Source organism: Eucalyptus grandis, chromosome 5, assembly GCF_016545825.1.
Source record: "Eucalyptus grandis isolate ANBG69807.140 chromosome 5, ASM1654582v1, whole genome shotgun sequence".
In the NCBI taxonomy this organism is placed as follows: domain Eukaryota; kingdom Viridiplantae; phylum Streptophyta; class Magnoliopsida; order Myrtales; family Myrtaceae; genus Eucalyptus; species Eucalyptus grandis.
In genome coordinates, this window is record NC_052616.1 from 15704329 (window position 1) to 15718578 (window position 14250).

Consider the following 14250-nt stretch of genomic DNA (forward strand, 5'->3'; position numbering starts at 1 on the left):
GATTTATTGCAGCCAAATTAAGATTTTAGAAAGGGTGCGTCATCGAAATGAACATGAACATATGCATCGATGGATAATGATAGTCTTGTCTTCCTTTGGCTTATATTTGATATTTAACAAAGAAACGTTGTTAAATTATGGAATTTCCACATCCATTTGGTGACCAAATCAACCAAACTATAAAATATTAATATTCTAAGGATATTTGGTGTGGAAATCGGTTGATGCACCGATATTTGCAGCCTATAAATAGGGGCTAGTGCTCCATGTGCGTGTGAGTTGAGTGGTAGAGTGTAGTAGAGTGAGAGGAAGAGGGTGACGTGAGAATGTTCTGTGTGGGGTCCGTGTGTGGCGTGAGCAGAGAGACGAGAAGAAAGTAGAGAGGTCCAACAAGTCGAGTGAAGAAGAGATTAGAGAGAAAAGAGAATAGTCCGTCCGTGAGAGTGAGAAAAAATTGTGGGTCTTTGTACTCGAGTATTGTAGGAGCTAATTTGCACTGAGTATGGCACGTGATGTGAAAAAATATTGTAATAATAAAACTCATATTTTGTGAGTTATATTTATGACACGTTTCCGCAAAACTCAACGTGTACATCATGGGTCTTCCTTCTTTTATTGATTAAGCTTCTGGAGCATTGCATCCGTCACTCCTTGTCGGACTCATTGACAATGTGATGGCGTGCACATGCCGAAAAATCGTACATGGGCGGTGTTTTAAAACGTTGGGAAAAGGTTTCATAGTCAATTTGCATCCTCTCTTTTCAACAATGACTTCAAATTGCATCTGTCATCCAGTGCTATTTTTGTCCAATCTGTCTACCAAATTATCATTTCCTTTCCGGAATATAACAAAAGACGGGGAAGCTTGGACACATGTGAAAATCGAGCAGGAGACAAGCCCACAAAATGAACCTGATACATATGATTAATGTGATTCGGCCGGGTATGCCTACTCCACAATGAAAGATGGACAAGATGTTCAACTATGATCAACAATAGTAGATCAATTTCGTGGTCATGATTACATGAGTATAAAAAACTGTGAGGCAGATCAATTTTCACGGGTCGTGCTAGATACATGGTACACGTTTCCTCAACGTGTTTCTCTGTTTTTGTCTGCATCTTTCTTAGAGGATTATATGATACGAACCCAGGACAGATCAGTAACAGAAATAGGTCTCACTGGATGGCATGATGCCAGTTTATTACTTTGAACATTACTATGTTCGGCCTGAGGTACCGAATTCTATCATATGCATGGAACAGAGATTGATCTAGAGATAGCCCTTTTCCTTGCAGCACTGGATCGCTCCATCAAACATGTCCTCGATCCCGTACTTATACTCAAAACCGGCATTCAAAAGCTTCCTTGACGAAAGGCTGGCAAACCTAGGGCCTTTCACTTCCTTCAAGGCCCTGAAAGGATTTGAAAAACTCTGCTCTCAGTTCAAGAACAGCAATAGTAGATCTGTTAACATCATGAAATGGGATACAACAGGACTTACTCCGGTGAGGGTATCTGAAACTCCGGATATCTTTCCGACAGAAATTTGGACATCTCTTCGATGGTCATCGTGGCCGAGGAACAAATGTACCGGCCCTTGGCGTCAGGGTGCTCAAAGAGGAAGATGTGCGCTCTCACAACATCGTCCACATGCACGAGAGAGATTCTGAGGAAAATACTGTACTCGTTCTCGTTCCCTGATAATTTCAGATGGGATTTTCCGCAGTCAAACTAAGACTTAAAAGAAGTGTGTATCATTGAAATAAACATGAAGATATGGGTGGCACGGCTTATAGTCTTGTCTTCCTTTGTCATACATTTGACGTTGAACAGAGAAACGTTGTCAAAATTGTGGAAATTATGCATCTCTTTGGCGACCAAATCAATCAAACTGGTCATGAATTTTACTATAGTATGTAAGGTGTATACCGGCAAGTTATTGCAAAATCTATCTATCATATTGACCAATATTACTTATACCCCCAATTATGTGAGTCTCACATGATCAACGGTCTAGATATATTTCACATACCTAATACCAAAGCCAGCGAATTCCGGACAGATGAGGCGAACTTGGGACAAATGAACGGTCCGTGGACGAATGAGGGAACAACCGTCACCACTTCCAACCCGTGCCTCTCTCCAAACTCGAGAACTGCCTTCTCGGTCAATGTCTTTGAGATTGCATACGAAGATAGAAACGTCGTGATTCCTCTTATGGAGTCAACATCGCTCCAAGAGTCCTCGTCCATTATATCGGCGCCGGAGTTGTTAAGTTGAACAGCTGACGCACTCGAGGTGTACACAACACGCTTCACGGTCTTGGAGTTCAGGCAGGCCCTCAGGATGCCTAACGCTCCGTCAATGCATCTTTTGGTGACGACTGGCTCTGGCTCTCTGTCCTCAAAATCCACCGGGGTGGCGACGTGGAAGACTCCGACACAGCCATCAATGGCTGGGCCGAAACTCTCGGGGTCGCCCAGGTCGGCTGTGAGGATTTGGAGCCTTTCCGATGCTCCTGGCAGATTTTTCAAGAAGCTGATGTCTCTAGTGCCATCTGATCAGTACAAATTCGTCAATCGTGTCCCAATTAAAAGCTCAAATATTTAATAGGATATGGATATGTCCTGTTAATAAGAGAAGCCGATCTAGAGAAAATCAGCTGATACAACATGGCTCATTCAGGAAATAATCTGAATACACCATAAAACTTGTCAATATGGACTGCAAGGAAAGCTGATTCAAGAGAGCGTGAGAGAGTTCATACGTAGAACAAGAGCAAGCGATTTTGTCTTAGCCACCTAGGCATATGGAACATGTTCATATCTGATCATATAAGAGAAATCTAATCATTATAAACCAAGTCTATCGCCATTAATTTAACCAGTATTTAGTCAATCTTATGCTTTCTCATGCATGAAAAGCGGCATATGATCTATGTCCGACTGTAATTCCGATCAAAATTTTTCCTCGATGCCCGAACCGGACAGAGTATAAAAAATTTCTGCAATAACTAACGCCCAAACCCTTTCCTCCTTTATTTCTCCACAAACACAGACCATTTGAAACGCATACGTATTGTGCGTGCACAAACAGATCAGAACATGTATGGACTGCACAGAACATCGGTCAAAAGAACTTTACACTGGACCGGAACTCATGCCAATTTCCATGTTCAGGCAGGAAAAAAGAAGAAAGACTTACCCGGGTCGGGTCTGACAGTGGTCCGGACCGAGTAACCATGTTCGAGGAGCCTCATGACGAGCCATGAAGCTATGAAGCCAGTACCGCCCGTCACGCACACCGTGCCTCTGTTCCCCTCCATAGCTTGGAGAAGTGAAGAGCTTCAAGTTTCAGGAGGCACCAAACTTTTTCGAGTGACCTTGATGTTTTGGCCAGTAGAGTCTGCTTGCGTCTTCCTTACAAAGGACGCCACGTTGAAAAGGAGGGTGTAACCAATTCATTAAGCTTTCCCTTGAAGAGTTAACAAAGATGATAATGTCCGATTTGAATGATAACTGCCCGGTCTACTTTTTTACGATATGTCGCCCCCGTAGCCTAACACCGAAGTGTCGGATGAAAAGAAATCTTTCTACATGAGGTAAAAGAATGCCTAAGACACTAGCTATTCAGATATTCGCTCACGTAACTTGAACTTTTGACCATGTTAAAGACAAGGCGGCTTCTCTACCACTAGGCTACCAGACCTGGTGGTACAACACCACGCCTTATATGCGAATTTATCTATTCTACATTTTTTGGGTGGTCAACCTAATATAAGCCGCATTATATATATCATTTATAACCTAAATTTTCATTTAAATCAAATAAATAACCAAGTCCATCATATTGATTATTTTATCTAAATCTATTGTATAATGTCAATTCAATCCTAAATTTTTCAATTTGGTCAATTTAATTCTAAATCTTTTGACGATTTACCGATATAATTCTTTTAGCTAAATTTGGTTGGAAATAACTAATGTGGAGGCCAATTGTCCTACGTTGCACAGTTAGGATTGTCTTATATTGCATAGCCGACACTAAAGTTGATGATTTTTGCAATCTTTAAAAAATATATATTTTATTGCATTCATTTTAATTCTATTAGTACCTGGAAATATTTATAACATAAGTTGTATGCCCTAGCTCATCCTGAAGGAAGAACTTCTCATTCAAAAAAACTTTTAGCTCCTTTTGGGTCAAATGTTTGATCTTGTTATTTTTTGAACTTCCCGATCATCCTTTCCTTTTCTTTCTTTTCTTCTTTTTTCCTGTTTTTCTCCTACTGTTTAAGGCCTTTGCGATGGCTACGAAGGTCACTGAGGGCTCGTGGGACCTTGCTGACCACAATGAGGGTGTCACAGTCCTCGCCTAAGTCTAGATGAGGTGAGGGCAGGTGTGCCATACTATAGTTCCTTGCGGTCAACCTTTCCCCCGCTTGGATTGGCTTAAACCCTTACCCAACAACCTATGCTGGTCAATTGAGACCCTAGACCGACGAAGGAAAATAGGAAAAAAAGAATAAATGGAAAAAAAAGACAAAAATTCAGAAAAAAAAATTACAAGAAAAATTATAAAAATCATCTACTCACATAAAATATCTAAAATCCAAGTAAGTGATTTCAAGCTAAAATTAATCAGAAAAAAATATATTAATAGATTGTAAAATATTTAGGATAAAATTAATCATATTGAAATATTTAAAATTGAATTCATCATCGTATAATAATTTTAAGATAATTTAGACAATTTTTTTGAAATCGATATACATACTTGGCATTCTAGAAAAGGACGACCATCTTGCTTTTCAACGGGTAGGGAAGGATGTCTTCCATTGTCCTGCTCAAACTATTGGTGGGGGTTGGCGCTCCGTGTCAATCCAACACAAGAGGGGCCCCACATACTGAAGACCCTATTACGTGTCAACATTCTATCAAATTTGGACTTTTTGTTAAAGAAGTTGCACTTACTATTATTGCCCGACATGTGTCAGTCATTCACACGGTCTTTTCCTCTTACGATAAAACTTTTGAAAACTGTGTCGCCCTGACTGGCAGCCCCCAATAATTCACACGTAAAGAAATGATTACTGGCAATCTTTTTTCACAATAAGCTATTATTTTGATAATAATCCAAAGATTATAATCTCAGTAAAGTCCATTTATGCATGCGATCTTTGTCGACATTCGCTGGTGGCGTAGCGTTCACGAAAACCCATTGAAGCATTGGGGTCGCTATCCTCCGACCACCTACCCACGCACGAGGATCATGATTAGCGGATCCGACTCCAGCCACTATCAATAAAGCAGAGTGGCCAGGTCAAGATCCGGATCTATCCTCGACGGGCTCAGTGCCGGGGCCTGGGTAGAGCCGTTTAGCACACGGTTCCGAGAGAGGAGGAACTCTGCGAAGTACATAATCGACTTCATCGTGCTCGACTCATGTAAGACATCGATGATAGACCATGCAAGTTCATTATACAACGTGCATACCGTGCATAAGTACATACATAAGTATCCCTAGATCAGAAAAAAGCCGAGATCTGAACGAGTTGGGAGCACCTTCAAACGTAACCGTTTTCTCTGCAGCTCCGAATAGCTCCATCGAGCATGTCCTCCGGGCGATGCTTGAACTCGAAGCCAATGTCCAAGAGCTTCCTCGACGAAAGGCGCGGCATCGAATAACCTCTTATTTCCTTGAGAGCGCTGAAAATTTAAAATGCCCTCTTCGTTAGTGCCAAACCAATGGTATTGCACAACCTTTTTAAGTACTTAGAATTTTCGAAATATACAAACATTGGCAATTCATAGATTTGCATACAATTTCGACTTCGAAATAAAGAAAACGTATATTCGAGAATTCTTGAAGAGGAACATGAGAACTGAAAAACCTTACCTCGGCGATGGCACCGGAAGTTCCGGGAACCTCTGGGAGAGAAGCTCGGCCGTCTCTTCGAGGGTGATCACGTCGGAAGAGCAGATGAACCTGCCTTTGGCCGGAAGGTGTTCGAAGAGGTAGATATGCGCCCTCGCCACATCGTCTGGATGTACCACCGATGTCTTGGATAAACACACATTCTTATATGGGTTTGCGTCTCCTGCAATATATTAAGGTGCATTAGAACCCGAATTTCGCATTTTAACTCGAATGAATAATCAAAATTCGTGCTCGACACTAGGCCGAGGCTCTTTCACCATCCGACTAATTCCTATCAACGCGACGATTCCTCATCACCCGCACCGAGAAATGATCTAGGAGTGGCCCGAAGAGAATGCGCAAGTGTAATGCAATTCGATTGTCAGGTCCATACCCAAGACCATGGCCAGCGCTATGCCAATTGAGGCCGGAAGCTTGGGGCAAAGGAATGGGCCAATCATGAAGGAAGGAACCACCACCACCACATCCAGCCCCATCCTCGCCCCGGCATCGAGAACCGCCTTCTCCGCCAGCGTCTTGGAGACCATGTATGGCCCCTCAGCCGTCTTCAGTCTCCTGACCATTTCGACGTCAGTCCAGAAGCCCTCGTCCATGGTCTCTGCGCTGGTAGCGTTCCCGTGCACGGCGGCGGAGCTCGACGTGTACACCACCCGCCTCACCGTTCCAGCGCTCGAGCATGCCTTCAGGATGCCGACCGCCCCGCGGACAGCTCTCTCCGTGAGGACGGCCTCTGGCTCCCGGCCGTGGAAGTCGATGGTGGCGGCCATGTGGAAGACGCCGACGCAGCCCTCGATGGCCGGGGCGAAGCTCTCGGGGTCGCTGAGATCGGCGTGGAAGATCTGGAGGCTTTGCGGCCCTTTCGCGAGGTTTGTCAGGAAGCTGATGTCCCTCTTGCGATCTGCATGCCAGGGAAACACAGAATTCACTGAAAGAAGCAAGCAAACAATCTCGAACACATCCGTGTACCCAAGCCGGATCGAGTCACGATCCGCCGTGCTTACCCGGGTCAGGACGGACGGTGGCCCGGACCGAGTAACCCTTCTCGAGGAGCCTCATGATCGTCCATGTAGCCAAGTATCCAGTCCCGCCCGTTACACACACCATGCCTTTATCGCTCTCCATGAACGACTCTCTCTCTCTCTCTCTCTCTCTCTCTCTTTCCCAAGCTAGCTTGTGATGGAAATGGTGCTTTTTGATCTCTCTTTCCCAAGCTAGACTGTGATGGAAATGGTGCTTTTTGATGCTACTGGAGAGAGGCGGCCGACAGTAGCCAGGAAAGAATGTTAGATATTTCGTCGCATATGTAACAGGGTTTGTGGACATTCATTATGAGATCCTGAAGTAACTCGCTTAAGAGTGTTCGCTTTGGCCAATTCCGTGTCGAGCTTCGTGGTTGTGTCCTTTAACAAACGGGGAAGCAATTTCTCAGAGGAGGTTACCTATCCTGGAAGTGCCTTAATTTGGGCTGGCTTAACTTTGAAGTTTCAAAGCAAATCTTAACATTATATCAAAAAACGCCTCTGTAAGTTAGTTTTTACACGTCTCAAAATAGCTTTCTCCTTCATTCAATACATAATTTGATTCATTCATGCACCATTCACTATCCTAGAAGCCTATCATGAGCCATTCATTGTCTAGGCCTTCTAGCCCCAGCAACTACTCCCCACTCTTATCGGACCGAGTTGTTATGTTTATAATGTAGGATCCATTATCATTATTATTAGAAGATTTAAATTTACATATAGAGAAGATTGGCATTCGCTCTGACGGATGATGACCACTCCCGTTCCCCTTCCCCTTCCGCATACGCAACCATATGGAAAGCAAAGGACCCCCTTGAATAGTTTGCAAGCGATAGAATCGAAAAATCGGAGCCTTTACTTAGTCTAGAATCGCCGTGAAGACCGGAAATTTGAAGACCGAGCACTAGTACACCAGTCATTCCGGCACGGTCAAAATACTAATTCCTAGATGAACGGATTTCAACTTCATGCACGGTCGGATCATAACATAACAGTGTTGTGAATATGTTTCAAATTTGAGTCCGTAATGAAATCGGACTAATGAGCATACGTGAACTTGACCACGTGCAAGTCAGAGTAGCGCATGTGAATTGGCCGAAATTGTGAGAAGAAGATTGCATGCGGATCTATGAGCCGCAAGCGTGAAGAATGATGCCAAAAGAGAGCGTGCAGCCGCGAGAGGGAAAGTCCATTATTTTTTTATACCTCTTTAATTGCATGCACATGGACGTGCATGGATGGCAAGAAATGGACGTTGAAGACCAAGACCAAAAGTAAAAAGTTGTGGGCTTGTTTTGTCTTCTTTCATTAACTCCTTGTTTCTTTCCTTTGCTCTTTCATTCAGCTGAAGCGAACGAAAGGAAAGAAATGATAAAATATTAATTGAAGCAGTTGAACGTCGTGGAGATGGTCTTGAAAGACGGCGGCCATCCTTCTTTTATGCTTATCTTCAAAGATTATGGGCGCACGTTTTCTGCCTCATTAAATGCGTCATATGCAAAGTGTGCATGCGTGAATTTTGGTGGGCGTCAGTGCTGACTGTGAGCGCCGAATGAGTTCACAATTTCTATCTGGTTTCGCCTTTAAAAGAGAGGGATGTCCAACGGAGAAGAGTGCGCTGAGTTATTTTGGTGGCCAAGAGAGAGCTGAAGAGCTGGTGAGAGAAGTCGTGAGACTTCCCGGAGAAAAGCCAGAAGCTCGAGAAATTTTGTCGTTGAAATTATACCGGAATGTTTTAGTCAATTAAATTCTTGTGAGTAGATTTTGTTTAATTTATTGAGTGAAGTTTCACTGGGAATTGTGAGGGCTAAATACTGTGTGAGTTATTTGAATGTAATTTAAAGCTGGAAAACACTGAAAATGTGTTTGAGTACTCGAGTGATTGTCATCTCCGGTGTATCGCTTGTTTCTATAGTGAAATTTCGTACTGCTCTTTTCATGGACGTAGATTCCGATATTTGGACCGAATCACGTAAATCTGGTGTACGATTTCCTTTCCTTCATTCTGACTATTTTATCCGATTCACTTGTTCATATTCCCCGCGCGCAACAGACAGAGGGAACGATTAGTTTTTCTTGCCCTTTTAGATAAAAAGTCCGCAGAGTGGGCAACTATGCGTGGTAGTACCCACTTGAATGAAGGTCAACCTGTTGTTCAACCTCTGCCTCTTTCGCGGCTCTGATTTTGTTTATAGGAGATGCAGAAATGGAGATGTTCATCAAATCTATAGATCAGGAAGCATGGAAAGTCATTGAAAATGGACCATGCTCTGCATCAAACCAAGGAAGAGATGATATTCATGAGAAGGAACTAGCGCAAGCTACAAATCTGTGCATAGGCTCGATTGCACTCCAATGCGGGCTGAATATAATTAGATATCAATGTGGAAAACAGCGATGGAGATTCGGGATGGATCGGGGGTAACCAGTGAGGAAACCAAAAGTGAAGAAGAGTTAAATTATCTCAGCTGATGCGCTTAACTCGAAGGAGCATACCAACTCTCCAAGTAATGTTTATACTGACTAGAAAAATTTGAGCGTTTTCTTTAGGACTTTAGGGGCAAAAGAAATTGTCACGGGACAATGACGAAAGCAACGGGGACAAAACGGAGGTAATTTGCTTTGCTTGTAAGAAATTAGGACATGTCAAGTTCGAGTATCCTGCTTGCACGAGGAGGAGGGAGGAAATCAAAGAAATACAGGGCAATGGAATCAACTTGGAGTGATCTTGGTATCTCTAGTGAAAAGGAGAGAAAAGGCGAACTTGTGTTTAATGGCTAGTAGCCTAGTACCAATGCTATGGAATAGGTAAACGATTTCCTAGATTGGTGATGCTTTTTGATGACGATTTTGATTTTGCCTTGGAAGAAATGTAAGTTGAGTGGAAAAGGGTTTCGACAATGAACGTTGTATTGAATAAGGAAAATGGTTCTATGCAATACTTTCTTGAAGAATGAAAGGGTGCTTTCAGTAGTACTTCCAATAGGAAAGGCAGAGTTGCTTGATATAGCATGGATTAAAAAAGACAGTGGAGATGCTATCGATTTCTTACAGTACATGGCAACATAGATGGTGCATTAAGCTTCGGAAACAGAAATTCTCAACAATATTCACGAAGAACAAAACACACGTATATCATGATCTATGCTATAAGTGCTTCTGTTCTCAGTACTGCAATATCAAATGTACAAGAACAGAAACATACAGTACCAAGATTATTTATGCGGTTTGCTATCTCCTCTATGGCGCTCGGATAAATTAGTTTTCACAAGCTGTGCTAGGTACATGGTACGCATTTTCTCAACATGTTTCTCTATTCTTTCTGCATTTTGTTTAGAGGACTATTTTTAGCCAAGGTCAGAAAAGAAATACTTTATACCGTTATACGACATCATGTCCACTTTCTGGTACTCTGAACATTCCTACGTTCGGCCTGATGTACTAAATTCCGTAGGCTTCGGTTGATCTAGAGATACCCCTTTTCTTTGCAGCATTGGATGGCTCCATCGAACATGTCCTCGATCCCGTACTTATACTCAAAACCGGCATCCAACAGTTTCCTTGACGATAGGCGGAAGAACCTGGGGCTTTTCAATTCCTTCAAGGACCTACAAAGATTTGAAAAGCTTTGCTTTCAGTCCAAGAACAGCAATAATCTGTTACATCATGAAATGGAATATATCAGGACTTACTCTGGAGAGGGTATGCGAAACTCCGGGTATCTTTCCGAGAGAAACTTGGACATCTCCTCAATGGTCATCGTGGCCGAGGTACAAATGTACCGCCCCTTGGTGTCGGGGTGCTCGAAGAGGAAGATGTGTGCTCTCGCCAAGTCATCTACATGCACGAAAGCTACTTCGAGAAGAAGAGAGTACTCATTCTCGTTCCCTGTTAAGTTTGAATGCAGTCAATCTAAGATTTGAGATTCTTTGTATCATCGAAATGAAGATAAACATATGGATGGACAGATTATAGTCTTGTCTTCTTTGTCATATACTTGACATTGAGCAGAGAAACATTGTCAAATTATGGAATTCTGGTATCATTCTGGTGACCAAAACAATCAAATTGATCATGAATTTGACTGCAGGACCGAAAATGTATCACAAAAAGTTATTGTAAAATCAATAGATCAGTGGAGATCAATATTATATGAAACATAGTTTCTCTGTAGATTTCACATGATCAACGGTTCAGATAGACTTGACTGACCCTATTTATATTTGATCATATGATTTTTTCTCGTTTATCACATTACCTAATACCAAAGCCAGCGAAATTCGGACGGATCCAGCGAACTTAGGGCAAAGGAAGGGCCCGTGGACAAACGTGGGAGCCACCGTCACCACTTCCAGTCCGTGCTGCTCTCCGAACTCAAGAACCGCCTTCTCAGTCAATGTCTTTGAGATTGCGTAGGAAGCTCCAATCCCCGTCATTTCTCGGATGGACTCAACATCGCTCCAGGAGTCCTCATCCAATATATCGGCCCCAGAGTTGTTAAATGGAATTGCAGCCGCACTCGAAGTGTACACGACCCGCTTCACCGTCTTGGAGTTCAGGCAGGCCTTCAGGATGCCCAACGCTCCATCGATGCATCGTTTGGTGACGACTGGCTCTGGCTCTCTGTCCTCGAAGTCCATCGGGGTGGCAACGTGGAAGACTCCGACACAGCCCTTGACGGCTGGGCTGAAACTCTCGGGGTCACTGAGGTCAGCGGTTAGGATTTGGAGCCTTTCTGATGCTCCTGGTAGATTTTTCAAGAAGCTCATGTCCCTTTTGCCATCTGAGCGGAACAAATCGGTCAATCGCTTTGCGAATAAAAGCTCAAACATCTAATGGGAAACTGATGTGTGAGGTTAACTGGAGATAGCAGCCCAAAATAAATTAACCAACATGACTCATTCAGGAAACACTCCGAATTACAGCATTAAACTTAGCAACGAGAACTGCAAGAAAAGCCGATTCGAGAGAGAATGAGTGAATTCATATGTAGAACAAGAGCAAGAGATCATCATTATCCGATTCAGCTGCCCCTAATTCAAGACATCCTTACTTCATCTTATGCCTTCTCATGCTTGAAAGGGCGGCAAAAAAGGGTTGCTTTTCTTATGGTTCCATGCCCAATGACAATTCCGATCAGAATCGAACCTCAAACGCCCGAATCCCACAAAATACATAGAAATTTCTCCATCTGTCGACACCCCAACTTTCAGCATAAACATTTTACATGCACGGACCGTTCGAAACACATGAGTAGTCCCATACACTTAATCTATACGATCAATCTTCGATCAAGAAAGCTAACCTTAGTATTGCCGATAAATTTACAGGCATAGACAGATCAGATCACGTTGGACCGTCGTGTCGACATATACAGTACAAAACATCAATCTCAGACCATACACTTGATCAGAACTCATGGCAAGAACGAATCTCCATGTTCAAGCAGGAAGAAAGAAGAAGGGAGACTTACCCGGGTCGGGTCTGACGGTGGTCCGGACGGAGTAACCATGTTCAAGGAGCCTCATGATGAGCCATGAAGCTATGAAGCCAGTACCGCCTGTCACGCACACCGTGCCTCTGTTGCCCTCCATGGCTTGGAGAAGTGAGACGCTTCAATTTTCAGGAAGCGTCCAACTTTTTGAGTGACCTCGATGTTTTGGCCAGCAGAGCCGGTGCGCTTCTCCACTTAAAAGCGGATGCAACGCCGCTTACGTCACTTTGATTTTCATTTTCAAAAGGGGCCAAAAAAATAAATGAGTGGTAACGGATACATCTTCCCCCGAAAGTCATCTTTCGATTTGAATAATGAACTCAATCTATATTTCAATCATCCATCGTGGACTTAGTCCTACACCAATGTGTCCATAGACAAATGTCTCTCAACATTAAATGCCTAACTTCAAAAGGGGCCAAAAAGATAAATGAGTGGTAACGAATACATCTTCCTCCGAAAGTCATCTTTCAATTTGAATCATAAACACTCAATCTACATTTCAATCATCCATCGTGGACTTAGTCCGACATTGAATCATAAACACTCAATCTACATTTCAATCATCCATCGTGAACTTAGTCCTACACCAATGTGTGCATAGACAAGTGTCTCTCGACATTAAATGCCTAACACAAGTTGGCTTGAGATTTTTTTTTTTTTTTTGTGATCGAGAGACAGCCGAAGATTACTCTTTAAAAATTACAGGACTATTCACCGCAAGCCGCTATTTAGACGTAAACCCTCGAGGGCTAGCCCAGTAAACCACCCTTGGACCCCACTTAAGTTGCGAATATCCGGAGATTCGAACTCATTCCCTCAGTAATGTGATAGTAAAGCCCAACCATCACGGCTACCTGTGGGTGGGTCAAGTTGGCTTGAGATTCATACCCGATAAAACTCTAATTTATGACTTAATTAAAGACAAGATACCCATTTGCTACTAGACTACCACATACCCATTTGCTACTAGACTACCACATTCGGTGGTGCAACAACTTGACATATGTTGGATAATATATATATATTTCTTATTTTAACATCTTAAATTCTTTGGGAAAAAAAAAGACTTGTTTAACATGGTATTAGAGCACAAGTGACAAGGTTGAATGCTTGGACTCCCTCCCATGTTTTATATGTTTATCCGTCCTCAATTTTTCATTTGATGTGATTATGCACCTATCTCGTATTTCAAATGTAAGTCTTGATTCATACACAAGAGAGGGTGTTAAATAATATGGTGTATCTATAATGTTGGCAACCATCTAAACAACTTAAAAAATGATTTGTGTCACTATCTATAGATCTTTTGATTTCATAAAATTCAATGAATTCGTCATTTCATTCAAGTTTTTCACTCTATCATCAATCAATAGTTGGACGGAAGCCTTGCAACATGGCCAGCTATTATTTCTTTTTTCTATGGAGTGTCGGGATCATAACAAATACACAAAAAGATCTCAACAATTGTTTGTGAAAATCAATTTGCGATCGACGATAGACTGAATAATTACCCGACATATTAAAATGCTTTAATGATATAGAGTTGTGGGCATCAAGATGTCATGGCATTATACTATACTAGTAATGCCATTCATTTTGTGGAATATGTTCACCCAATTAAGCGATATAACTGTTCGCCTCAAATAAGAGAATATCCTCATGAACTTGTTGCCAAGGCAATATGAACTTCTCTCTATACATATTTTTATAACCTCAGAAATTCTCATTTGGATCAAAGAAACCATGAACACGCGCTGGCAAAATCATTCATGGCTTGACGAAGAGAT

At 42.4% G+C, this 14250-nt stretch overlaps 3 protein-coding genes across 3 annotated transcripts; all 3 read right to left on the reverse strand.

Annotated features, from left to right (window-relative positions):
• Window positions 1-896: 896 nt before the first annotated feature.
• On the reverse strand, window positions 897-3420 carry LOC104446290 (vestitone reductase). The gene is made up of 4 exons (XM_018873883.2): window positions 3209-3420; window positions 2037-2561; window positions 1506-1701; window positions 897-1416 (listed from the first exon to the last, which is right to left on the reverse strand). Exons 1-4 carry the CDS (start codon window positions 3327-3329, stop codon window positions 1275-1277), a joined length of 984 nt encoding a protein of 327 aa, XP_018729428.1. The 5' UTR covers window positions 3330-3420; the 3' UTR covers window positions 897-1274.
• A 1999-nt stretch (window positions 3421-5419) lies between these two features.
• LOC104444363 (vestitone reductase) lies at window positions 5420-7314 on the reverse strand. The gene is made up of 4 exons (XM_010058019.3): window positions 6946-7314; window positions 6318-6842; window positions 5903-6104; window positions 5420-5712 (listed from the first exon to the last, which is right to left on the reverse strand). Exons 1-4 carry the CDS (start codon window positions 7265-7267, stop codon window positions 5571-5573), a joined length of 1191 nt encoding a protein of 396 aa, XP_010056321.2. The 5' UTR covers window positions 7268-7314; the 3' UTR covers window positions 5420-5570.
• Window positions 7315-10096: 2782 nt separating this feature from the next.
• Window positions 10097-12626, reverse strand: LOC104444357 (vestitone reductase). The gene is made up of 4 exons (XM_018873885.2): window positions 12440-12626; window positions 11225-11749; window positions 10659-10854; window positions 10097-10574 (listed from the first exon to the last, which is right to left on the reverse strand). Exons 1-4 carry the CDS (start codon window positions 12558-12560, stop codon window positions 10433-10435), a joined length of 984 nt encoding a protein of 327 aa, XP_018729430.2. The 5' UTR covers window positions 12561-12626; the 3' UTR covers window positions 10097-10432.
• Window positions 12627-14250: the final 1624 nt, after the last annotated feature.